This window comes from Myotis daubentonii, chromosome 5 (genome assembly GCF_963259705.1).
Source record: "Myotis daubentonii chromosome 5, mMyoDau2.1, whole genome shotgun sequence".
Lineage (NCBI taxonomy): Eukaryota > Metazoa > Chordata > Mammalia > Chiroptera > Vespertilionidae > Myotis > Myotis daubentonii.
The window spans coordinates 28990336-29018334 of NC_081844.1; the positions used below are offsets into that span (position 1 = coordinate 28990336).

Below are 27999 nucleotides of genomic sequence, written 5' to 3' on the forward strand. Positions count from 1 at the left end.
CTTGAGCACTTAACTGCACATTGAAAGATCAGACGGAGGCCTAAAACCAGGACTACAGGCTTTATTAGAGGAGAAGCACCTGCCGGGCTGCCTCACAAGGGGAAGACAGCAACACGTGCAGGGGTGGGCACGCCTTTTGAGGGGCGGAATGGGAAGGGGTGGGGGGCTGCGTGTACTCGGCGCACACTGATTGGTGGCTTACTGCATTGTCCATATAGGACAAGGGCTTAGGGTATTTGGCAGGTGTGGATTGGTGGTCCAATGTATAGTCCATATAAGGTACCTGGTTAGTCACTCAGGTATTTCTGGGCTGCAGGTTACGTCACACCCCGCCCACCAGTTGGGGGAAGGGAGGATCGATCACACGTAACAGGCACTTCTGGGCTCCAGTCTAAGAACGTTCCCATGTTCGTCTTTCGGTCTGTGGCAATAAAAGCCAAAACAGGCGAAGGCGACAGGACTCGTTTTCACAGGGAAGGTACCGTCGATGATGCTTGTCCAGTCCTTATGTGACCACAGGGGGCGCCGTCCATGAGCAGCTCAGTGTTCTGTTCTTTGCCAAAAAACAGTGACAGGATGAGTCCCAGGCTGTGACTGGAGAAACACAGGGTCTCTTCTGTGGATAAATTCTGATGACTTCCCTGGTTCCTCCTACTTGGGGGAGAAAATATGGAGAAAAGGCTGACGAGAAATTTACACCTCAGAAATTCACTACAAAGTCTAGCATGCAGGGGCTGACAAGCTAGAATTGCTAAGGTCCAAAGCTGAATAAAGAGATCCCACCATCTGACTCTACAGCTCCACACCTCGCCCCTACCATCATAGATGGCCTTTTTATTTATTTCATCTTTTTACAAACAGGTGCAGTGCTTACTGTGTGCCAGGCAGCGTTCTAAGCACTTAACACATCGGACCTCATTTCATTCTCATGAGATAGGTACTACTACTCCCATTTTATGGATGGAGAAACTGAGGCACAGCGACATTGAGTGGCTTGTGCCAGGTCACAGAGCCTGGAAGTGGTACAGTTGGGGTTTGAACCCAGGCGCTTTGGCATCATTTAAATGCAACAGTGATGAATCACTTAAATGCTACAGATGCGTAATGAAGACTTCAAGGTTCAATGCGTGCTTTTTAGAATGCAAAGTGTTGTTCAAAGATAAGGAATCATAGCCCTGGCTGGTGGCTCAGGTGGTTGGAGTGTTGTTCTGTAACCAAAAGGTTGTGGGTCCGATTCCAGGCCAGGACATATACTAGGTTTGGGTTTTGATCCCCAGTCAGGGTGAGTACAGAAGGCAACTGATCAATGTTTCTCTCTGACATTGATGTTTCTCTCTCTCTCTCTCTCTCTCTCTCTCTCTCAAAACCAATAAAAACGTATCCTCTGGTGAGGATTAAAAAAAGATAAGGGGCCCTGGCCAATGTTGCTTGCTGGTTCGAGCACTGACCTGTACACCAAATCGATGCTATGATTCCACCATGTGAGATGGTTTCGGTGACCAAGTGTGTGTTGGGACCCTTCATTTACAGCTCAGATAGACATATCCTTTGACCATGGGTGATTTCGGACAAAAGGAAACCAGCGGAATATATTGTGAAAACAGGGTAATGTTAGGACACAGTCAGTAGCCACATAGCAGAACTATCCTTGACGTGAAACTGTGTGTTCTATGAACAGCTCTTCCCTAAAGTTGTTCATCAGAAGGCACAACAATTCTGATAGCAACCAAGGAAAGTTGTCAACATTTGGAGGGAAACAGACCTGTGTTAGAATCCCTCTAATTGGCTGAGTAGCTTTAAGCCAGTGGTTCTCAACCTTGGCTGCACATTAGAATCACCTGGGATCTTTTTAAAATCCTGATTTCTGGGCCTCATCCTCCAGAAATTCTGTTTCTTTGTTACTAATGTTGTGGCCTCACCCCATAACGAAGAAACAGAATTTCCGGAGGATGAAGCCCAGAAATCAGGATTTTAAAAAGACCCCCCCCCCCCCCCGCCCCCGCAAAAAAATGATTCCCAGGTGATTTTAATGTGCAGCCAAGGTTGAGAACCACTGCTTTAAGCAAACCATTTGAGCTTTCCCTGTTTTCTTTACTCATCCTTAAACAGGCAATTTAGACACAACAAATTAAGTTGATGGGCCAGGCACTGCTCCAGACAAAAGGAAAACTATAGTAACCCAAACCATGAAACTTACAGAGGGTAGAGACTGACTAAAAGCAAACACATTGATGTCTTTAAAATAAATAACATATAATGAGATACAGGTATTCAGAGAATTAAAATAGAATGCAGTGACAGAGAGTGAGACTATCGTAGAATGAGTGGTTAGGAAAACTTCTCTGAGAGGGTGACATTTCAGCTGAAGTTCGAACATTAATGAGACAACCTGGGAGGATGAATGGGAAGGGCAGGGGTCCTCAAACTTTTTAAACAGGGGGCCAGTTCACTGTCCCTCAGACCATTGGAGGGCCGGACTATAGTTTTTAAAAAAAAACTATGAACAAATTCCTATGCACACTGCACATATCTTATTTTGAAGTAAAAAAACAAAACGGGAACAAATACAATATTTGTATTTGCATGTGGCCCGCGGGCCGTAGTTTGAGGACCCCTGGGGTAGAGGAATCAGCTTGTGCAAAGGCCCAAAGGCAGGGATGAGCCTGGGAAGTTCAGGGAACTGAAAAGCAGCCAACACAGGTGAATAGGGGTGTTGGGCCAATTTTAAGTGATGATGGGAGGTTCAGTTTGATTCTAAATATGATGGGAAGGCAGCGATTTAAGTAGAGGAGTAAAATAATCTGATTTATATATTTCACTCTGGCTGCTATATAGAGAATGGAAAAGGGGATGGGGGAGGAGAGAGAGAGAAAGAGAGAGAGAGAGAGAGAGAGAGAGAGAGAGAGAGAGAGAGAGGAATTTTAGGGTGAACTTTTAGAGTGACATATTAAGGGTCAGATTTGACCACTTAGGTAGCCACCTCCCTGTGTGTGTGTGTGTGTGTGTGTGTGTGTGTGTGTGTGTGACATCGATAAAACTTACCCCATATTTTTCCTGTACTCCACCCATAGGAATGTCATAGAAATAGTGACAATGATAGGAAATAAGTAAAGAGTGCTACAATGTTATAGCAATAGAAAATAATTGAAGAGTGTTATAGGAAATGTAGAAAAATTATTTTGTGTGAAATATTTATGTGAAATATTAAAGAGCACAGGAATGACCACTCTGGCCAAGCCTTAGCTGCACCATATAGAGAAGACCATAGCTGAATGCTCCCCTTAGGAATGACGTGTGTAAACCTGATAGACACCTTCTGAGTGACACTGTAGCTGAGAACCAACCTGTACTCTGATTAACACTTTTGTAATGACGTACGTTACTGATTGCCACCTGGACTGCCGTGGGTCAGGACAGGCTTAAAAACGGGTCCCCAGACATCGATCCTCTTTTTGATCCATGCTCCACGCCGCCTTGCTCCACGTCAGAGGGCAGAAGAGCGGCCAAACCTCTTCCCGCTGACTCAACCCAACCGGACGGCCAGCCACCCAAAGACGGATCCGCCGCTGCCCGCAGAGGACGCCACTCTTCCCCGGGGACCCCATTAAGTCTGAGCCCACGGCACCAGGAACCTTGTGAATGATAAAGTGTGCTGTGTGATTTGCAGCTGCGTATTTTTGTGTGGTGTAATTCCTCTGGCAGCCTTAACTATATTAATATAAAATCAGATAATAATGCCTACCCTCGGTCCTGCTTGCTTAGAGTAGTCTCTTTGCTAGCAACTACTTAATGTCCGAACACCTGCACGGTTAAGTTTATCTCAAGGGACGCCTTGGATAAAACCCCACATACTCTACTCGGACATTCAGCTTCATAATGCAGGAACCTAATGCAATTTCTCTTTTCTTTCAGATCAAGAAACAAGGATGTTCACGGCAGCACGAGACGTGGGGTTCAGGCAAGTGCACGGCGTGGCAGAGAAGCTGGTCTTACCACTTTGGCGTGGGTAGTAGAGGCAGAGACCTCAGTGCTTTCGGTTTCAACTCCTTTCTGCACCCCACTAAGCCATTTCTTGTATTCCATTCGCACCTGTAAGTTTGAGGAATATAGAGGATTGTGTTACATCCAGAGCTTGGTTCAGAAAAAAAAAAGGAACCTAAAAATAGGAGACTAAAGACTAGGCACTGCTCTCTACAGCTCTTTCATTGGTTTTCTGTATAGTCTTGACCAAGCCCATATTGATTTCTTTTAAGTATATTCTTATTTATTTCAGAGAGGAAGGGAGAGGGAGAGAGAGAAACATCAATGTTGAGAGATCCCCTACTGGGGATCGAGCCTACAACCTGGGCATGTGCCCTGACTGGGAATGGAACTATGATCTCCTGGTTCATAGGCTGACACTCAACCACTGAGTCACACCAGCTGGGCTGAGTTTTAATTTAAATTTTACTCTCCTCAGTTGTAGAAAAGGTGTTTACTAAATGTCAAGCACCATAAGGACTCTACATGGTGATAATAATGAAAGTGATGATGGTGATGGTGATAAAGGTGATGATAAAAAGGGTAATGATGAAAATAATGAAGGTAGTGATGATGATGGTGACTATGATGATGGTAGTGATAACGAAATTGAATATAATCATGTTAGTGATGGTGATGATGATGGTAATGATGGTAGCAAAGATAATGATGGTGGTGGTGTGATTATGGTGTAAATCAGGGGTCCTCAAACTTTTTAAACAGGGGGCCAGTTCACTGTCCCTCAGACCGTTGGAGGGCCGGACTATAGTTTAAAAAAAAAAACTATGAACAAATTCCTATGCACACTGCACATACCTTATTTTGAAGTAAAAAAACAAAACAGGAACAAATACAATATTCGTATTTGCATGTGGCCCACAGGCCGTAGTTTGAGGACCCCTGGTGTAAATGATGATGATGGTAATGAAGATTAAATGGTGGTGATGGTGACAATAATGATGATAGTAAAGGAAATGATGGTGGTGATTATAAGGACAGAAAAAGGCCGTTCCTTTTCTTTGCTGTGGCCTTCCACAACTTATGAGAAGCACCTGGTAATTAAACCCCAAGATTGTTGGCTCCTCTGACTTAAACAGTTCTTCTGTTCAAACTACTCTAAAGCTACTCTAAAGACTACATTCTTGCATCCCCCTCCTCCCTGCTGTTTTCATAACCCAGGGAGAATTCACACCAAGGAACCTCTAGTTAGTAGAAAGTTTCCTTCCAAGCCTCTTTTGAATTCTTCATAACTTTTGTTCTACGCATGTTTTACAGGCTTGGGGAAAATTGGTAAGACATCTCCTTAGGACATCTGCTGGACTGTGTTCTGGAAAGCAAACTAACTTTTCAAGACAACCCCCCTGGTATCTGCTCAACTTCAACACAAACCTCCTCCCTTCCTTGTTGCTTAGCAACAAACAGCCACTGCTTAAAAGAGCAGACCACCCTTTCTTCCCTGCCCTGTATTGACTAGCAATCCTTGACCCTTTCCTCTCTTGGAGAGCAAAATAAATTTCCTCTCTGCAAATCTTCTTTCAGTTGTGAATTCTTTCACAGCCCAAGTCACCAGCCAAACTCTAACAGTGATTATGATGATGAAGGGCACCATGTATTGAAAACTAGTTGTGTTTAATGTACTTACATACAATGTATCATTTAACCCCTACATAAATCCAATCAGTAAATGACTTCTTGTCCCCACTCCCCATTAAAGATGAAGAAGTTGAGACTCTTGGAGGTATATTACCTTGCATAAGGTCAGACAACCAGCACTCAGAATCTTGTCATTCTTACTCCAGAGCCCTGATACCAAGCCACCCAAAGTGACTCCACAAATTGTCTTCCTTTAACCTCTTCAACAGGTTATAAAAAAGACATCTGAATATTTAATACTCAACATTAATTTGCCAAAACACTTTAATTGTATTTTATTTCTTCTGTGTGTAAAGAGTACCAAGCATTAAGAAGGCACTAACAGCCTAGCCTGCGTGGCTCAGTGGTTGAGTGTCAACCTATGAACCAGGAGGTCAAGGTTCGATTCCCAGTCAGAGCTCAATCCCTAGTGTGGGGTGTGCAGGAGGCAACTGATCAAATGACTTTTCTTTTATCATTGATGTTTCTATCTCTCTGAAATCAATATTAACAGACAAAAGAGAAATTAATGAACCGTTAAGATGTCTTTTTATCACTTGCATCTTTTTTAAAAAATATATTTTATTGATTTCTTACAAAGAGGAAGGGAGAGGGATAGAGAGTTAGAAACATCGATGAGAGAGAAACATCGATCAGCCTCCTCCTGCACAGTCCCCACTGGGGATGTGCCCGCAACCCAGGTACATGCCCTTGACCAGAATCGAACCCGGGACCCTTGAGTCCACAGGCTGATGCTCTATCCACTGAGCCAAACCAGTCAGGGCATCACTTGCATCTTAATTGCTGGCAGTTCCACTCACTAGCAAAGAAAGAAAAAGCCAGGAAAACCATACTCAATCTTCTATAAAGAGTAAAATTATAATAATGCCCTCCACTGAGAACTTGGTATACGCCAAGGTTGTTACTAGGAGATTGTTACTGAATTATCTCATTTAATTATCAGCCTTATGAGGTAGGGACTGCCACATTTTTGGATGAGAAAATCGCAGCTCAGAGAGGGAAGCAGCCTGCCCAAGGTCACACAGCAACCCACTCATTGGAAAAACTGGGATTAAACTAAAATCTCTCTGAGTTTACTAGTATCGTAGATTTTGCCAAATATTACAGTGCTCTCCATGCAGTGCACTTCACTACAGGAGAATTATTCATCCTCTCTCTTGTGAGTTCAGGTTTGGCCATGTGACTTGCTTTGGCCAATGAAAGAGATCACTGTGCCGTGATCACTTTCCCTCTGCCGTGAGAACACTGATGTTCTACATAGGGGCTGCCCCCTCAGCATACATCCTCAAATGAAGATAATGTAGTTCATGGAGCTATGTAGCATAAGCAAGAAATAAATCTTATTGTGAATGAGGGGAGGGAAGCTATTTGTTACTGTAGCATAATCTACCTTATCCTGACTGATAACATGTTCTGCTATGAACTGGTTTGTGTTCTTCACCCCCAAAATTCATATGTTAAAGCTCTAGCTCAACAATGAGAGCCAGTGGCCATCATTGTCTTGGTAGGTGACCACTGACAGTTATTTGGAGATGTGGCCTTTATGGAAGCAATTAAGACTAAATCAGGTCATAAGGGTAGAGTCCTGATCCAATAGAGTTAGTGTCCTTATAAAAAGAAGCAGAAAAGCTCTCTCGAAATCTCTCACCCATTGAGGACACAGAAAGGAGGTGGCCACTTGCAAGCCAACTAGGAGGCTCTCACCAGAACCTGACATTAGTTGCACCTTATCTCAGAATTCCATCCTCCAGAATTCTGAGGAGATAAATTTCTATTGTCTAAGCCACACGGCCTCTGTTTTTTATGGCTGCCTGAGCAGATGACTGCATGTTCTTAAGAGATATGCTCAAATGATCAATGTTAAGAGGCTAAATGAAACCCAGAGCATATGGCAAACCCAAGCAGCACCTAAACCTTCTTCCCAGAATCAAGGCAACCCCAAAATATAAAAGGTCAGAAGAGGACAAGAAATGAACAGCCATTTAATAAAACTCGGAGACAAAGTAATTAACTTTACCTGGCGATTAAGGAGACAGTGTACCACAAAAAGCAAAACCCCCTGCAGGACATTGATGATGGTGAACATGTAGGCAATGACTAATCCGATTGTCTTTCCAACTTCATCAACCATAAAAAAACCAAGGCCCCAAGAACAGCCCAGGGTAAACAATTGAGCAATGGCTTTAAATGTCATGACTCTGAAAAGGAAAAACAGTAATAATTACTACCATTTATCAGGGACGCACTGCTTGTTGGGCACTGTACTCAATGCCTTGGGTGCATCACCATCTTTAAACTTCATAACAACCTTGGGTGGCTAAGCAGCTTTCACAAAGGCACGTAGCTTAAGGATGAGGCAGAACCCATGTTTTCAATTATTGCCTCTGAGAATAACACTTTCTCCCACTCTTGGAAATGATTTCCCTGCGAAGTCTCTTACCTGGACTTATTGGAAGATTTGTGGAAAGTGCATTCTAGAAATTTCTATTCCAAAAAGTGGATGATGAAGATATCACAACTTTAGAACATAACACGGTGTTGGATTTCTTCAAACAAAAATTGTGTCTAGAATGAGTTGTTGATGGCCATAGGCTAGGCAAGCTGGTGTGTGTGTGTGTGTGTGTGTGTGTGTGTGTGTGTGTGTGTAGATATGGAGAAACACCAAGAAGGCTGACATTCCAGCCCTCCAGGATCAAAGAAACTGAAGCTGAGATGTTAGGTTAATTTCATACGTACATGAGATCAAAGGCAAGATCTGAAATTGGACAGAAATTCCTTTAAGTTTTGCTCACATGACTCACCAATGCAAGGTTTGTACCCACTCTTTGGGACGCTGAATAGTTTGTTCCTCTTATCAGTGGGGATATTAGTAGTGCCCACCACAGAGGTTGGTGTCATGAGCATTCAATGAGCTAATCTTGGTAAGTGCCCAACACCTACCAGGTTCCTAGTTAATATTAGCTGTTGTCATCAGTATTTTTAATAATTTAGGTCAGCACCAATGAGAATTGAGTTTTTACAACCAAGGAGAATGGAATCCAAAAGTGGTTGAACTTTCAGGGTGAAAAAGATAATGTTGATAGTCTTGGCATTAATTTCATATGAAGAGTGAGCTACACAAATGAGGCACCCAATGAATATTTACTGAATAAAGAGATGAGGGAGTACATGAAATCACCTGAAAATTATAGTTTTTACTTCTTCTATAAGTTGTCCCTTATGTATTCTTTATCTAGTGCCAGGAAATGTTACATCACATTTTTGTATAGGTTTTTCTCTCCCAGGCAGAATTGTCTTGTAGGAAAGTCTGGAAAACAGTGATTCTGGTAAATTCTTACCTGGTGTCCTGAATGGTGGAAACTTCTTTATTGAGGGAGGAAAGTTTGCTTCTCAAAATCCACAGAATTTGGAAGTAGAACACCAAGTTTATCTGTGGAAGCAACATGGGAATTTTACTTGAAATTTCCTTTTGAGGCCATGTCATGCAACCCAACTTGAGATGAACCTAAGACTCTTTTCCCAAAAGATACAGGCTTCATAAGGATGGTGTAGACACATGCTCTGGTGTAAACAGCACACAGTATAGAACCTGTGGCACTTAGTGCTTGATCACAGTGACTATATAATTTATCATTCAAACCAGGACACGTTGAAAGTGAAAAAGTGCTATTAATATCTATACCAGGATAATGGATGTGAATGAAAGTTCCTAACCAACAGAAAAACATGTTACTCTATGCAGAGTAGACACTTGCTAAATATTTGTTGAATAAACAAATGTAGAAATTTTAAAAGAATGCCTGGTAGAGGGTTATATTATATCAAAGCAACCAGTGAGCGAGGCAGAAGCCAGGGAAAGACACAGACAGTATTTCCAGTAAGAGAGGGTTGATCAATTAAGTTATATTTCCTTATCTTTATCTCATTTCCCCTTTAACAAATAACAAACACTCTCTATTCTTGGCCAACCCAGGGCAGGCACCCCAATATATAACCATCAGTGGTCACCTACCAAGATAATGATGGCCACTGGCCCCATGAAGCTCCAGATGAACCCTTTATCAATCTTGAGCCAGCAGCTGTTGAGAGAAAGATAAGGATTCCCCACTTATTTCTCAGAAGAGAAAGTATTTAATTCAGGCTCCTCTCACAAGATCTGAGCAGTGCCAGAAGCTGTTTAGTTCAGACTTGGATTTTAGATGGAATCAGACCCGAGTCTCCATCTGATACAGGCTATATGTTCTGAGTTTCAGTTTTCCCAGGTGTATAGTGGTGCTAACAGAAGTATTTTAAAAATTTAAATGATTACTGTGACTATCTACAAAGCCTTGAAGTCAGGTTGGGTCAGTTTTGTGACTTTATTCCTCTCCTTCAACATTGTGTTAACTATTCCAGACTTTGCTTCATAAATATTAGGACCAGTTTGTCAAACGTCCAAAAAAATGCATTGTGAACCTATAGATCAAGTTGGAAAGAACTAACTTCGTCTTGACAGTATGCAGTCTTACCACCCATGAATATGGACTCTCTCTCCATTTATTTGAGCCTTCTCTGATTTCTTTCATCATTTTCCTCATATAGATCTTGTAGGAAATATGAAATGAGGTCATGTGTACACAGTTTTTGGATACACTTCCTGGCAGAGTTAAGGCTCAATAAAGGTAGGTATCCTAATAACAGTGAATACTATAATAATAAGTGTTATAATAAGAAAGAGAGTAAAAATAATTTTGTCATTTCAAGAGTGTTATACAATGAGAATCATATGGAATGTAACCTTTGGTAGTGGTTACACCTCTATATAAAATTGTATAGAACTAAACACACCAAGGAGTACAAGTAAAACTTGAGAAGTATGAATATGATCCAAGGATTGCTTCAGTGTCAGTGTTCTGGGTGCGACCAGGAAGCTTTTGGAGGTGTGCATATGCTTGTTACCTTGATTGTGGTGATGGTGTCACAGTGTATGCATGTGACCAAACTCACAAACATGTATTCATTAAATATGTGTAATTTTCTGTATATCAATTACACCTCAATAAAGTTGTAAAACAGGAATAAAAATAATAATGTAAATGTAGTTATTAAAACTACCATAAGCCCTGACTGGTTTGGTTCAGTGGATAGAGCATCAGTCGCGGACTGAAGGGTCCCAGGTTCGATTCCAGTCAAGGGCATGTACCTTGGTTGTGGGCACATCCCCAGTAGGGAGTGTGCAGGAGGCAGCTGAATCGATGTTTCTCTCTCTCTCATCAATGTTTCTAACTCTCTATCCCTCTCCCTTTCTCTCTGTAAAAAAAGTCAATAAAACAGATTTTTTTGAAAAAACTACCATAAGACTCTGCATGCTGTCATGGCTTATGTTAGCAATGGTAGTGTAACTTATTCTGAAAGGGAACCTGGCAGTACAAAACTGGCAAAGATATCAAGCAATCGCCAACACTCATTGGTCAGAAAAGCTCCCACTCTTAGTTCTGTTCCAAGGGTTGCAAAACTATGACCCATGGGCCAAATTCAGTCTACCCCTTGTTTTTATAAATAAAGTTTTATTCAAGCACAGCCATACCCAGTCATTTACATATTGTCTATGACTTGGCTGCTTTCATACTACAAGGGCAATGCTGAGTCATTGCCACAGAGACCACATGGTCTGCAAAGATAAAAAAGTTACCATCTGGCCCTTTATAGAAAATTTGCCAACTCCCATCTACCCTACCATCTCCAGAACCATTCTGGCAGGACATCGGGATCAAGCTGGAGATGAGGTATTCTCTGACTTCAAGATGGACAGCCTCCTACATGTTTCTTGTTTGTTTGTTTGTTTGTTTTAGCACATGCATACCTACTTCCTACCCTAAGCCCCATTGCCAAAATACTAACTTCTTGAACAAACTTTGCAAGGCTTTAAAAACTTCTTTAGTGAGGCAGCAAAACATGGCTGTTAAAAATACTGCTTTGGGAATTCTGACTTACTTGCTTTCAGATATGACCTTGAGAACGTTTATTAGATGCACTAAGGCCCTGCTGTCCTGTGCATAACATGACAAACAATGCCAGCCCAATGGGAAGAGTAGATGAGAGCCTGCAGATAGAAAGCACTATCGCTGACATAGCACAGGACTTTGAGATTTGTCATTATTGTTATTCTTTACATTCTATTCTTTCAGAATCCTGCAGATCATAAAACCCACAGATTTTTAATGTGGGGTCATCGGTTTGCTCTCTTGCCCCTGAATTTCATGAAGTTGTATTATGGCTACCACTTCTGCCATAAACGCTATCATCATGCTTACTGAGTGTATGTTCCATAATTTTTGTGTCCTGCTATTGCAGACACAGCCACAATCAGAGCTGGAATCCCATAGCCTGCAGGGTACATGAATCTCTTCTTGAACCTGCCCACACTGGCGTAGTTGGCCACCTTGAGGTTCCTGACAGTGAGGAAGAGATGCAGTCCTTCGAGGAGCATCCAGGTAAAGGAGGCCAAGTAGAGGTAATGCAGTACCCCTGCGATGATGGAACACAGCACCTGGAAGGGAGAGAAGAGTTAGGAATGTGGTGCCGATGTTGTCTGTACCTGATTATATCCTTAGCACTTATTGTTTCCTGGATGCTGACTGAAATTTTAATTCCAGCACCTATGACACTTTGCCTGGGGCAACACATTTTCTGGAGGCTTTCGCTGGCCATTGAAGTTTGCTTATCCCATGCATGGGGCAGGCCAGAAGCACCAAGGGATGAATGCCATTAGAGCAGACCTCAAATCCATGACATATGAGTATTGGTATAGAAATGCTCCATTGGAGGGAGAACCAAGATGGCGGCATAGGTAAACGCCGGAGATTGCTGCCTTGAACAACCAAATCAAAACACACCTAAAAGACGGAACGGACATCATCCAGAACCACAGGAAGGCTGGCTGAGTGGAAATTCTACAACTAGGAGGAAAGAGAATATCATACCCAGACTCAGAGGAGGGGCAGTGCTGACGTGAAATACTCAGGTACGGAGTGCGTGCGGAACAGGTTGGTGGCAGAGGGCGTGGTTGGTGCTTTCAATCGGGAGGGAGTCTCAGATTCTGAGCTCCAGATCCGGGCGAGTCTCTAGGGACCCAGACTCAAACGGGAGAAGCGGGACTGTCTGGCTTCAGTCGGAACTCAAAGGCAGAGGTTTGCAGCGGTTGCTGGGACTCTGTGAGGCAGAGCCCCTAGGGACGGAACTGAGAGCCACCATAACTGCTCTCTCCGGCCCACCCTGTTGATCCCGAGCCCAAGCGACCAGCCCCGCCCAAGACCTGCGCAGAGCCATTTGCCAGATAGCCTCAGGCAAAGGCTAGATTAGCACCTCCCTAGAGGACAGAAGTTTTCCCACTGCAGACACAGCTGATTCTCACAGCCAGCTGGCCTGGAGGTCAAATCCCCCTAGTATTAACTACAACAATCAAGGCTTAACTATAGGAGGACTGCACACAAAGACCACTAGGGGGTGCACCAAGAAAGCATAAAAAAATGCGGAGACAAAGAAACAGGACAAAACTGTCGATGGAGGATAGTCAGTTCAGAACCACACTTTTAAGGTCTCTCAAGAACTGTCTAGAAGCCACTGATAAACTTAATGAGATCCTCAACAAATCTAATGAGACCCTCGATGTTATGATAAAGAACCAACTAGAAATTAAACATACACGGACTGGGGAAGTCCTTCGGGACTTGCCCGCCTGGTCCCCCAATATTGCAAAATTATCTCGTGTCTTTTTCTCTCATTTGTTGTGCGGCTCCTCTTTCAGATACCGAACCCTACTCCACACAGAACGTGGGGGGAGTCATACTCGACATCTGGCGCCCAACGGGTAATCTGGAAGTGCAGGTCTCGCTGGAGCGAGAAAAGGACGTTTTCACCGAAAAGGTGTGGAAAACTCACCGAAAAAAGGTGAGGGGGAATCTACCGCACGCAAAAGCCCAGGATTGACTACAGAAGCCCGCGTCTCCACAGAGAGCAGCGACTCCAAGCAGTCCACTGAAGATGAGGAGCAGGAGGAAGACAAACCAGACAACCAACAGCCCAGAGACCACCTGGGGCATAGTAAAGTAAAGTATGGTAACAATCATTTCAGGTAAAAACTATAGTTTCATACTGATCTTAAAAGATACATTTTTTCCTTTACCTGGGAAGGACAGCACAGCTATCCCAAGGCTAGAGGGCTCCAGTTAACTTGTCAACTCAGTGTTCTGGAGACCCAAAACTGTAATTTAGATAAAGTGCCTAAGTTTAACCCAGGTCACTCAAGGGTTCTAGACCAAAAACTGTAATTTAGATAACATGCCTAAGCTTAACCTAGGTCACCAAAGACGCTAGATAATGTGTTCACCCAAAATTGTAATTTAGATAGCATACTGTCTCTGCTTCTGTAAATCTCTTTTTTAAAAACTAGGTTCCTCATTCCAAACCTTGAGTTTAAAATTTAAGTTGTCATGACCTAGAGCAAAGAATATTCTTATATGGTATTATTCTACAAAGTTTTATTATTAATTTTTGATGCTTAACAACAGTATATTATGCATTTATCCCAAACAAACAAATGTTTTGAGAATGTGAAGGGATTTATTCCCTCCTGGGGAAGGCACTTAAGCATTCTGTATTGACCTCTCTTGACCTTTTTTGCCAAGAGGATTTCCTCTTCTCACAATCAATTGTCTACAGCTGTTACCTGAGCTCTCCGTTCAAGCTGAGATCATGGAAAGCTGGTACCATGGATCTGTCTCTTGCCCAATGGCATAAGTTGGGCCCTCTCTGGAGAAGAAACCTGGGTTCCCTATGATCAATGCCGGGACCCCGCCAGCAGGCGAGGGGATCCAAAGGCAATTGCTGGGCATGGAGGCCAGAGGGACATAGGCTATCAAGGAGACAAAACTGAACCTCACATCACCCTACTTGGCCCAGAGATGGCTGGTAGTCAACGACGGGTAAGACTCCACAGGGTGGGGCGACCTAAGACAGGCACAGTCGGGGGCCAGTAGGAGAAAACTTGGGGTGCAACAGAGGTGGGGCACAGATCCTCACCCCCCCAATGGTGCAGGGGCTTGAACACTCGCCCCTTCTGAGGAAGGTCTCCTGTCCCCATGGCTGCTTCTTGCTTCCCATGCCCAGCCCAGATCAGGAACCAAATAACAGAAGAGACTTGGTCCAGCTGAAAATGGTACCCAGAAAAACAAAGGCTTAGTTTAACAGACTCTAAATTTAAATCTAGCCTAACAACAGAAATGCTTAAGCCTCCTCAAGGATGTAAAGTGATCCTTTTCATTAATATTTACAGTGTAAATTAAGATTATTGTTAAAATATTTGACAGCTGCCGAAACCGGTTTGGCTCAGTGGATAGAGCGTCGGCCTGCGGACTGAAGGGTCCCAGGTTCGATTCCGGTCGGGGGCATGTGCCTGGGTTGCGGGCATATCCCCAGTGGGAGATGTGCAGGAGGCAGCTGGTCGATGTTTCTCTCTCATCGGTGTTTCTGGCTCTCTATCTCTCTCCCTTCCTCTCTGTAAAAAATCAATAAAATATATTTTTAAAAAAATATTTGACAGCAAAATAGTTTTCAAATTAATTAAATTTGGCTAATTTGAAATAAGTAATTGTTCAAAAAGTATTAACAAAACTTTTCATTTCGTGGTGAAATTGCTTATCATGCTATGAACCTAAAGCAGTCATATTTTTGTGCCAAAAATTAATATTTAAAGCTATCTAGACTGCATTATAAAATTTCCAAGAAGCCTCCCAACTAAATCAAAAAAAAGGGGGATAGTGGAAAAATATAGTGGAAAAATGCCATGTAAGAAAATAGATCTTATAACTAAATTAAAATTTTTTTGTTAGTAACACCCAGAAAACACACACATTATGCCAGGGTAAGCCAGGAAAGATCATTTTAAAGAAAAGACCCCAAGTAAGGTTTTTTCCTTTAACCTTTGGTCGAGAATATGTTTGTATACTTTCAGAGAACAGCTACAAGACCATGTGGATTCCTGTAACAACGGATCCCAGAAAGCCAGCCACAGAGACAGAAGAGACAGTTCAGAGATGGAGATGGTGAAGACGCCTTGCCATGCTAGCAGTCAGCAGTCGTGCGTCACTGCAGGGTGCCCAGGACCAGACCAGAAAGGACCGGACCTGCATTACCACCGTTTGTCCACCATCCAGAACCAGCATCTCATTGCTGGCATGTACACATGAACTGTCGGACATTGAAACTTGGACTCAGAACTGTTGGACATTGAAAATGGGACTTGTTCTCTTATTTCTAGTCTACAGATACTTGATTTTTTAAAGAAAAAATAAGGGGGAGATGCCGGAAACCATTCATTGTCTTCACTAGCTGAGTTTAGACAGAGACCCTCCAAAAGCTAGTAACCTTTGAAGTTCTAGCAAAGGTCAGAACTGTGCACCACCCAGTTAATCTAGATAATGATAGCTGAAGCAACCTCCCTACCTTTAATCATGTAAATTGCCTAAGGGTGATATTATGACCTAATCTGTGTGTCATTGAAACCTCCTTAACCTAGGGCTACCCCAAACAAACCACCTTACCTTCGGGCTACCCCAGACATACCTCCTTACCCTAAGGCTACCCCGACCTCAATAAAAGATCGGAGTGGCCTGAGCTTAGGTGGAAGTCCTTCGGGACTTGCCCGCCTGGTCCCCCAATATTGCAAAATTAAAAAAAAAAAAATACACGGACTGAAATAACGAATATTATACAGACTCCCAACAGCAGACCAGAGGACCGCAAGAATCAAGGCAAAGATTTGAAATACAAAGAAGCTAAAAACACCCAACTGGAAAAGCAAAATGAAAAAAGAATCCGAAAATACAAAGATAGTGTAAGGAGCCTCTGGGACAGCTTCAAACATACCAACATCAGAATTATAGGGGTGCCAGAAGATGAGAGAGAGCAAGATATTGAAAACCTATTTGAAGAAATAATGACAGAAAACTTCCCCCACCTGGTGAAAGAAATAGACTTACAGGTCCAGGAAGCGCAGAGAACCCCAAACAAAAGGAATCCAAAGAGGACCACACCAAGACACATCATCATTAAAATGCCAAGAGCAAAAGACAAAGAGAGAATCTTAAAAGCAGCAAGAGAAAGAAACCCAGTTACCTACAAGGGAATACCCATAGGACTGTCAGCTGATTTCTCAACAGAAACTTTGCAGGCCAGAAGGGAATGGCAAGAAATATTCAAAGTGATGAATACCAAGAACCTACAACCAAGATTACTTTATCCAGCAAAGCTATCGTTCAGAACTGAAGGTCAGATAAAGAGCTTCACAGATAAGGAAAAGCTAAAGGAGTTCATCACCACCAACCCAGTATTATATGAAATGCTAAAAGGTATCCTTTAAGAAGAGGAAGAGGAAGAAAAAGGTAAAGATACAAATTATGAACAACAAACATGCATCTATCAACAAGTGAATCTAAGAATCAAGTGAATAAATAATCTGGTGATCATAATAGAATCAGAGACATAGAAAGGGAATGGACTGACTATTCTTGGGGGGGAAAGGGGTGTGGGAGATGCGGGAAGAGACTGGACAAAAATCGTGCACCTATGGATGAGGACAGTGGGTGGGGAGTGAGGGTGGAGGGTGGGGTGGGAACTGGGAGGAGGGGAGTTATGGGGGGGAAAAAGAGGAACAAATGTAATAATCTGAACAATAAAGATTTAATTAAAAAAAAAAAAAGAAATGCTCCATTGCTCTTGCCCTGTGGGAGGCTGTGATGGTTAATTTTATCCATCATTTTTTGGGTGTGTTTGTGAGGGTGTTTCTGGAAGAGATTAGCATTTGAATCAGTAGCTAAGTAATAAAGATTGCCCTCACCAAGAAGGCATCATCCAATCCATGAAGAGCCTGAATAGAAGAAAAAGGAACAGGAAAAGAGAATCCACTCTCTCTTCTTGAGCTGAGATGTCCATCTTCTTTACCCCTTGGATGTTGGCAGTCATGGTTCCAATGAAATGTTATTTACAAAATAACAGAATTAGCCTGTGCACTGTAGTTGGCCAACTTCTGCCCGTTTTGAACTAAGGAAACTAAGGCCCAGGAAGTTAAAATTTCTCCCAAGATCACAAAGCTAATAAAAAACAAAAATGTATTTGAAACTCAAACAGTCTGCGGAGATCATGCTTACTGTTAACCATAGCACTTTACTGCCTTTTGTGGGGGTGTGGGGGGTGGGGAATAGTGCTTTCATAACTTTCTGGTAGTGCGATCATAGTCTTTAGGGTTGAAAGGAGCCTTGGAGAACATCTAATTCTTCCTGGATGTGATGATATGATCATGATCATGATCATGATCATGACAAAAATAAAAGCTAGCACTGTTCTCTGGTTGATTAATCCAGACTCTACATTCTATCTTGCTAGAGCCCTATGCTGATGCCCTTGTTTTAGGGAGGAAGATTAAAAAGGGGAAGTCACTTCAACAAGATCGTGTAGTGAGTAGGATGAAAAGTCGAGATATAACTGCTGGTTGTGTGGTAAAGACACTGTCCACCAAAAATGCAAGCCTCCCTCCACCCCTCCATTCTAGAATATAGATTTGTCTCTAAGAAATTACTCCCCAGCCAGAGACTATATCTCCCAGCATGCCTTGCAGTTAGGTGTGACCATGGAATGTGAGAGGAAGTGATATGTACCACTTCCTGAGGTGGCCCATATAAACCTCCCTCGTGGGACTCCACCATGCTCTTTTCTCCTTTCAGTTGGCTGAAATGAATGATCTTGAAACCACATATGAGCCAGAAGGGCCTCTCTCAGCCTGAAGTTAGAGGATAGACACCCTTCAAACATGTTTGCTCACCCTCTACAGATACATACAGGTAAAGTAAACTACTCTTGTGATAAGCCACCGATTTGGGGAGTTAATTTGTTACCGGTCTAATACCATCAGTCTGACTCGCAATCATTTTGCTCAATGCCCATCAGAAAGTATGGGTTTTATCAAAATTATACAGGAGGAGAACTGAAATCGGGACTCTTGCATTTCCCCCCAGGTGATTATTGCCTCTCTTCCAGTCTTTCCTCAAGACAAGATGATAGATTTGATTATTACAAGGATATTTGATTAAATTACCTACCTCAGGCTCAGTTTGATCAATCCCAGTGAGGAAGAGGAGGTGGGCCAGGAAGAGGCAGATGCAGAGCTGCAGGTGGAGGGTGGTGCTGAGGTTCTGGATGGGTCGGCACAAGAGGAAAGTGAGGGCTGCCAGGAGGAGACACAGCAGAGACAGGCTCAGTCCCACGTAGGTGATCACAGTCAGAATGGGATCTGCCTAGGAGCCACCAAAGGAGGGACCTGTTATAGTTTCCTACTCTGTAGTTACGTTCCTGATGGAGAGTCAGATGGGCTTCCTAGCTCAGGCCCTCAGGTGAATGAGTGAAGCTCTTTGAGACTTGCTGTTTTCATCTTCAAAATAGGGGCATATATAAGAACAGACAGGAATCGATGTGAGAGAGACATATCAATTGATTGCCTCCTGCACATACCCACACTGGGCCGGGACCAGGGATTGAACCTGTAACCCAGGTACATGCCCTTGACCGGGAATCAAACCCATGAACATTTTGTGTGGAAGCTGATGCTATAACCACTGAGCACACCAGCCAGGGCTAGTTAGTCTTTTTTTTAACTTTTGTTACATATAGTTATTTTTAAAATAGACATATAGTTATTACAATATTACTGATACATTCCCTATGTTATACTTTATATACCTATTAACTATTTTCTAACTGCCAATTTATAGTAATCCCTTCACCCAACCCTCAATCCCCCTCCCATCTGGCATCTCTCAGTCTGTCCACTGTATCTATGAATCTGTTTCTGTTTTGTTTGGTCATTAATTTTGTTCTTTAGATTTTACATATAAATGAAATCATATAGTATTTGTCTTTCTCTCTCTAACTTATTTCACTTAGCATAATAGCCCCTAGGTCCATCCTTGTCACAAATGGTAAAATTTCATTCTATTTTATGGCCAAGTAATATTCCATTGTATATATGTACGACATCTTCTTTATAGAGTTATCTATTGATGAGCTCTTAGGTTGCATCCATATCTTGGCTATTGTAAATAACGTTGTAATGAATATAAGGATGCATATGTCTCTTTCAAGTAGTGTTTTGGGCATATTTTGAAATATACCCAGAGGCGGAAATGCTGAATTATAAAGTAGTTCTATTTTTAATTTTTTGAGGAACCTCCATACTATTTCTCTAATGGCTGCACCAATTTGCATCCCCACCAATAGTGCACAAGGATTCCCTTTTTTCCATATCCTTGCCAATGCTTATTATTTGTTCATTAATTGATGATGGCCATTCTCACAGGCATGAGGTGATATCTCATTGTGATTTTTAATTTGCATTTCTCTGATGATTAGTGATGTTGAGCATCTTTTCATATGTCTATTGACTATCTGTATGACTTCTGTGGAGAATTATCTATTGACTATTTCACACCAATCCCACCTGGCTGAAAATTTTCTGTTGAGAAATCAGCTGACATTCTTATGGGAGCTTCCTTGTAGGTAAGTAACTGCTTTTCTCTTGCTTCTTTTAAGATTCTCTTTGTCTTTATCCTTTTCCATTTTAATTTTGACATGTCTTGATGTGGACTGTTTTGACTTCATTTTGTTTAGAACTCTCTGCACTTCCTGGATTTGTATGTCTTCAAATAGACCCTCAGTCCCTTGCTCTCTTTATTCTCCTTCTGGTACCTCTATGATGCAAATCTTGCTAAACTGAAGTCATCCCAGTATAGTCCCTTAAACTATACTCATATTTTTAATTATTTTTTTCTTTTTGCTGTTCCAATTGGGTGTTTTCTGCTACCTACCTTGTCTTCAATATTGCTGATTCAACCCTATGCTTCATCTAATATGCTGTTGATTCCTTCTGGTCTATTTTTTAATTTCAGTAATTATAGTCTTTATTTTTGACTGGTTCTTTTTTATAGTTTCTGTTTTTATGCTTACTATCTCTTTGTGGAAGTTCTCACTAAGTTTTTTGACCATCTTTATCACCAATGTTTTGAACTCTCTGTTTGGTAGATTGCTTGCCTCAATTTTATTTAATTCTTTTTCTGGAAATTTCTCCTGTTCTTTCATGTTTTGTTTTTGTTTTTGTTTTTTTTGTCTTCTCCATTTGACTGCCTGAGTCTGTTTCTATGTATTAGGTAGATCTGCTACATGTCCAAGTCTTGGCAAAATGGCCTTATGTAGTAGGTGTCTTGTGGGGCCCAGTGATGCAGTCTCTCTGTTCACCTGAGCCAGGTGCTCCAGAAGTTCCCTTATGTGGATTGTGTGTGCCTCCTATTGAAGTTGAGTCTTGATTGTTGTTGAAATGTCAGTGGATGAATTGACTTTAAGGCTCACTGACCGTGAGGATTGGCCACAACCACAGCACATGAGCTGCTCTCCACAGGCTGACCCCATGGAGTAGGGTTTGCCTCAGCAGATCCTGGTGCCTGCCGAGACCATCTTTGGGTGTGCCACTTGTGGAGCTAATTGGGTGCTACTCTAATGTGGTCTGAAGCTGGCCACTAGGTGTGTTGGTTCTGGGGCCCGCTGGGAGGGGCTCTGGTGCAGGCCATAGATGCTGCCTATGATTGGCCTAGGGCTTCCTATTAGGAGCTACAAAGTGATTGTGGTTGGTAGCTGCCTGTGTTAAGCTTGGATGTGCATGAAAAAGATCACACTGAGAACCAAGGCCAGTTTTCACCAGTACCAGACCTGGGAGAGTCATCAAAAGTCACAAAGACCTGCCACCATCTGCTGGCTGCCCATAAGGCTCAGCCACTGAAGGAGCCTCAGGTCGTACTTGAGTTGGGTGAAGTAGGGTCTCAAGGAGTCCCCAGGTTGGGGCATGTGGAGTTCACCAGACAAATGCAGGTTCATGTTTGGATATGTTGGAGTGCGCTCAACACAGAGACAATGGCTGTCATCCCTCCAGCCCTGACCCTGAAGCCACATAACTCAGTTTCTCCCTGTATGTATCTGGTGGCCCCCAAGCCACTGTCCCTCTGCCAGAGGTCAAGATGAGTGCCCACAAGTGAGATTTTGTGGGTCCTTTAAGACGACACCTAGGTTTTAAGCAGCATCCTGTCTGACCTGGACGGACAGAATCCTGCTGATTTTCACAGCCTGATGTTTCATGGGCTTATCTTCCCAGCACTGGTGCTCTGGGCTGGGAAGCCCGGCATTGGGTTGAGACCCCTCACTCCTCAGTGAAGACATCTGCAGCTGAGAAATCCTATGGATTCTCACCACCACACATGGGTTTGGGGCCAGCCCACTTTATGTCTTTGTCCCTCCTTCCTGTCTCAATGTGGCTCCTTTATATCTTTAATTATAGGACTTCTGTTTAGCTACTCTTCAGATGGTTCTCCAGATTGATTGTTCTATAATTTAGTTGTAATTTTGATATACTTATAGAAGGTGGTGAGCACAGCCTCCATCTACTCCACCGTCTTCAATGGAACTCTACAATGTTTCTTAATTTAAATAAATTAAAATGAAGTAAAATTTAAAATTCGGTTCTTCGGTCACACTAGCCACATTTCACATACTCAATAGCAACATGTGGCTGGTGAGCCTATTGGAAAACACAGCACTCAGAAGTAGTTTCCATGAATGTTAGTATTTCTTTGTCTGTCTTGTTCCAGTGCCTATAACAGCATCTGATGCATAGCAGGCACTCATCTATGAATGGCTATGCATCAGTTAGAATGAACTACATTGACCTCCAGAGTCCTCCAGAGGGACATAAACTCCAATTATCCACAGTGGCTTGATAATGCTTTTTCCATGGCTTCTGTCATTTTTCCCATTTCACTTCCTCAGTCCCCTGCTGGTACTTCCTGGAACTACCTCTCAAGTAAGTTACTTCTGCTTGACCCCACATCTTAAGAGTCTTTATAAGACATGGAGCAGATGACGTCCCAGTTTCCTGGACACACTCAGATTCACAGGAAGGGACCATGATTCTTGGTACCTTAGGAACAAGAGCCATGAGGACAGCAAAGCTGGAAAGGTGGAAGCACTTGCATTTGGTGTAAGAATCATTGCTGCTCACATGAGTGCAGCCCTCCGTTGACCAGCTGCCTCCCTCCTCTGATCCTTCCCAGTACACACACAAATATTTTGTTCTCGCACCACCAGGCTGGAAAGAGAATAACATAAAAGTGGCTCTCTTTCTGTTTTTACTATTTTAACTTCATAGGTTGGTCAAGGATTCACTGGGTTGGAAACTGGCTGGGAAAGCCCCATCATCTGGAACCCGTGTGGTGAAGAGTTTTATACTACACGTGTGTGGACTTTATTCTCATTGATTCTGCCATGCTCTGGTCATCTCAGAGCTCTGGAAATTGACCCTAATGAACTGCTTTACCCAGGTTGCCTGTCATTGGTAAGACCAATGAGAGGAACTAGTGAGAGATCATTAGATGAGAGCTAAAGAAGCCCAGGTATTTCTTCCATGCTTCTTTCTCCAGCAGGGCAATCCCTCCTCTATGCCTCTAGCCTTCACTGGGTTCAATAATGCTCACCCCCCCCCCCCTATTGCCTTTTTAGGCATAATCCTTCCTATATAATAGAAGGCTAATATGCAAATCAACTGAATGGCAGAATGATGGGTCGCTATGACGTGCACTGACCACCAGGGGACAGACGCTCAACTCAGGAAGTACCCCCTGGTAGTCAGTGTGTTCCCACAGGGGGAGCACTGCTCAGCCAGACGCCCTGAGCCGGGCTCACGGCTGGCAAGCGCAGCAGTGGTGGGGGGAGCCTCTCCTGTCTCCGCAGTAGTGCTAAGAATGTCTGACTGACAACCCCTGAGGGCTCCTGGACTGCAAGAGGGCACAGGCCGGGCTGAGGGACCCTCCCCACATGTACGAATTTCATGCACTGATCCTCTAGTGTGATAATAAAAGCTTCTCTGGAGGCCTCAATATTTATTGTCTGTTCTCTGAACCCTGGGTAATCAGAGTTGGATTAGGTTAGCTGCTAGGATCCTGATAACACACCCATTTAAGGTAACACATAGAGAACCAGTTCTGGGTTTTGCTCACCTGAGTATGTTTGAAGGTCAGGAACACAGGTTTAGACATATAAACTTTTTCCTTTACACCAATGGTTCCACTCACAACACGAGAGTTCAGTTTTATGTCCAGTGTTCCTCTTCTATCACTAAAAAAGGATCCATTCAGAATATCCCCAAGAGACTGGTAAGTGATAAGCGCAACTTTACGCTCTGAGAAAACAGAAGAGAAATCACTTTAGAGGGGGCTTATAGTCTGGTGAATTGGAATAAAAAACTTTGTAAGTCCCCACATCTTGGCCCAGTCACCTAAAAATGAGACAACAGGCCTAGAATCTGAAGGTCAAGGGAATCCATCTTAGACACAGTACCTCTTGTGGTTCCTTTGAAAGCATCATTGCAGTCAATATCCATTGTGTTATTTCCAGCTTCCAGAACAGTCTTCTTATTTGTCTCATTGCACCTCTTGGTTTCATAGACTGGAAACATTGAGAAAGTGAGTTTTGCTTGGCTCATTTCTCATGCCTAAGGAACTGAAAAACTCCCTTCTGTGAAAGACCCCTTACTGGTGATTTCATTTTCTGCATACAAGGTAGACCAGATGGTACTCCCTTCCACTTCTCTGGCTGTTGGGAATTAAATGGTCAAAATCACCTGAGAAACACACACTGCCCACCCAACTCTGAGCTGGAACTAGGGCAGGCAAGCTCAACCTCTATGGTAGAATATTTAAAGGCAAAAACAATTTTAAAATGTGTGCTGAAGTACTTAGTGAGGGGGGAAACTTAGTTTTTTAGCAAAAGAAGCTTAGCGTCTAAAAGATTTCCAAGGGAATAGTCCTTGGAGCCGACCTTCTGCATTTGGGAAAAATCCTTTGAGTGAACTCTCTCCATGACATATAAACGCAAAGTCTGACAAAATATCCCTCCCCCGCCCCCATAGGAAAAATGCTCTATGTTTCTTACCTATATCAAACACAGAATTTTCATGCTTTCCTGGAGAAGTCAAACTCTCATTCCATATGGTCAATTCTATGCCTTGAAGTAATCGGGTAGCCTTTTTTGCAATGTACTGTTTGCTTTCGTTTTTCTTTAGAATTGTCTTTCAAAGAAATAAAGCTAGTTAGGTAGACTCTTACATAAACTTAAAAAATCAGGAATGTATATGAGTGTGGTTGGGTGAACCCAGAAGGCAATAACATTTATTAAGGTGAGCGAGGTTCTGTGCTGGCAACCTGATATGACTTTTCTCATTTATTACTGGCAGCCCTGTGAAGAGTGTAGCCTGAGCTTCATTGTATTTTTGAGAACATGAAGGCTTAAAAAAAAAAAAAGAAGGAATCTAGAACCTACAAAGAGTTTCTTATAGAGGAAGATAGGGAATGAGAGGTGGTGAGGGGATAAAATGAGACTCTAGAATAGATGCTTGATGCAGATCTTTGAAGGACACCTTTGCCAGGGTTTCTCAATCTTCTCAATTGACATTTGAGACCAGATTAATAGTTGTGGGAAGCTATCCTGGGCATTATTAGGTGTTTAGCAACATCGCTGGTCTCCACTCACTAAATGCCAGTAACACCAAAAATGTCCCCAGATGTTGTGCCAACCAAAAATGTCCCCAGATGTTGCCCCCCTGGGACAAAGGACAAAATCACTCCTATTCTGTATCCTAAAAGTCACAGGGTAGCATTTCAGCAGAAGAATGACGTGGAAGACTAATTAGCTGTTTCCCAAACCTAGCTTCACCTTACTCACCCAAATGGTCTCTGATGGCTGTATCTTCTCACCAGTGCCCTCTGGGAAAGAAAAGTAGCCAGTGAATCAAATATGGGAGGTAACACACCCTGGCTCACATCCCTTCTTCCAAGCACCCTCAAGTTGGATCCTTCCCTGCTGCTTCCACATCCTATCCTACTTTCCCTCTAAGAAGTCCCAGATGCCTTCTACAGTAAAATAAAAAGAGAATTAGGATGGGGCTTCCAGTTCAATCATTCAGTCCATAGTATTTATTGGGAAATTACTAAAAGCCAGGCACAGTGCTAAACCTGATGAATAGAGGTCGACATAGTGACAAAGGGAATTCCCTTCTAGAGTTTGCAGGCAATCAATAATGGCAAACAATTAATTGATTACAAGGGTCCAAGATGTTAACAAATAGAATGAGATGAGTTGGGAGTATACAGAAGAGGCCCCAGAATATCAAGGGTGCAGAGAAAACTTCCCGAAGGAATGGATGATAATTGAATGAATAATGTAGAAACAGTAATAATACTTGCCCTTGTCTACACAGCATGGTATATAAAGTGCCATCATACACATTAGCTCATTGAAAGGAACTCAAAAGGTTCTAGAACAGAGTTATGTAGCATAACAGCTAATATTAATTGAGCCTTCCCAGGTGCAAAAAATATTTTACATGTCTTAATAATGATAGGTAGAGTGTATTCATTTCCTAGGGCTGCTGTAACAAAGCACTACAAACTGGGTGGCTTAACACATGGAAATTTATTATCTCATGGTTCTGGAAGATACAAGTCCAAATCAAGGTGTCAGCAGGGCTGTGGTCCCTCTAAAGGTTTTAAGATATATTCTTCTTTGCTGTTTCTAGCTTCCGATGGTTGCCCCTTGCTGTCCCTTGGTCTATGGCAGCCTAACTCCAATCTATGCTTCTATCATTATATGATCTTCTGTGTGTGTCCCTATGTCCAAATTCCCTCTTCTTATAATGACACCAGTCATACTGGTTTTAGGGCCCACCCTAATCTAGAATGATCTCATCCTGATTTGATTATATCTGCAAAGACCCTATTCCCAAATGAGATTACATTCACAGTTTCTGTGAATGGACACGAATTTGGAGGAAGGTATTTCACCCAGTATGTGAGATAAGAAGTCTCTGAAATAATCTCTGCTTCACATTCCTTTATCCACATTCTGCTGTGTGAACTCACCCCCACGCCCCACCCCAATCACCCCCACCCCCGCGACTCAACTCAGAGACTCATTTCTAATGAACAGAATACAGCAAAAGGGAAAAGATGTCACTTCTGAGGTTAGGTTAGTAAGGACTAGGATTTCTGTTTTGTTCACACTGTCTTCTTGGCTATTCTCATGCGCTTGTTGTAACAAAGTAAGCTAGAGAGGCCAATATAGCTAAGAACGAGGGCGAACTCTCAGCCACCACCAGAAAAAAAGGTGGTGGTGGGGGGGAGGGCCTCTTGACGTGAGGCCTTCAGTCCAATCGTTTTCAAAGAACTGAATCAGCCAGCAACCGTGTGAGTGAGCTTGGAAGCAGACAAACCTTCAGATAAGACTGCATCCCTGACCAATACTTTGATTGTAATCGTGAGAGACCTAGAAGCAGAGGACCAGGTAAGGCACGCTTCAATTCCTGCCCTACACAGTCCGTGAGCCAATAAAGATGTGTTGTCTTAAGCCACTAACATTGGGGTCATTTGTTACTCAGCAGCACATAACCAGTATAGTCGAGGCTACTACTATTCTTCCCACTTACAGACGAGGCATAAAGAAGTTAGTCATTCCCCAAAAGTAAGCTGTAGTGTCAGAAATCAAATCCAGTCTAACTCAAAATACGGAATTACACCAAGACTTCAAAAATAAGGCAATAGGTTGTGGATAGTGAGGGCCAGGTTTTTTTTTTGTTGTTGAAGAAAGAAGTTAAAAAGAAGGAAAAAAGGAAAGCTAGATCAAGCCCTGGGGTTCAACTGGGATTGGAGCTAGCAGTATGAACTCATGGAATTTAGTATACATACAGTTACAATGAATGAGAGAAAGAAACAAGTAGAGAAGTCCAGCAGAAAATTAGAGGTGTCGATTTGGAAGCCCGGGAAAGAGACATAAATTTGTAAGGCAGTGATGTGGAGATGGTGATTGATATCTCGGGCTTAAACAAGATTTCCTGGGAAAAGATTACAACGATGGGTTGAAGGACAAGGGCCAGGCCAGATCTCTGCTCTCTTACCCTGGCCTGGCATTGGTGGAACTCTCAGTCTTCCTCGCCCCTCCTTGTTCATGTTGGAGGGCACTGGAGGTTCTTACCATAACAATCTGGATGGTTCAATTTAAAAACACTAGCCACCCAGTTGAGAATAGGAATATTTGGGACACAGCTGCAGTAGTAACTTCCGATTTCATTTCTGCAATATGATTTCTGCTTGCACTTTGCCAGCCCGGTCTTACACTCATCAATATCTGTGAATCAAGAGAAAAATA

At 42.7% G+C, this 27999-nt stretch overlaps 1 protein-coding gene across 4 annotated transcripts in view; it reads right to left on the bottom strand.

Moving 5' to 3' along the window:
• Positions 1-369: 369 nt before the first annotated feature.
• The window catches only part of LOC132235100 (adhesion G protein-coupled receptor E4-like), a 59323-nt gene continuing 31693 nt past the window's right edge, over positions 370-27999 (bottom strand). The window contains exons 4-16 of one of the 4 annotated variants that reach the window (XM_059696906.1): positions 27826-27978; positions 25522-25562; positions 24733-24868; positions 24139-24246; positions 23799-23980; positions 22805-22891; positions 18807-19001; positions 11967-12202; positions 9686-9752; positions 9012-9103; positions 7691-7871; positions 3994-4089; positions 370-651 (exon numbers count right to left, since the gene is read on the bottom strand). In XM_059696906.1, the coding sequence (XP_059552889.1) occupies positions 541-651; positions 3994-4089; positions 7691-7871; positions 9012-9103; positions 9686-9752; positions 11967-12202; positions 18807-19001; positions 22805-22891; positions 23799-23980; positions 24139-24246; positions 24733-24868; positions 25522-25562; positions 27826-27978 (1685 nt within the window). In that variant the 3' untranslated portion in view covers positions 370-540. Of the gene's footprint in view, positions 655-3993; positions 4090-7690; positions 7872-9011; positions 9104-9685; positions 9753-11966; positions 12203-18806; positions 19002-22723; positions 22892-23798; positions 23981-24138; positions 24247-24732; positions 24869-25521; positions 25563-27825; positions 27979-27999 lie in introns of all 4 variants that reach the window. The other 3 variants (XM_059696905.1, XM_059696904.1, XM_059696907.1) reach the window with 3 other exon arrangements.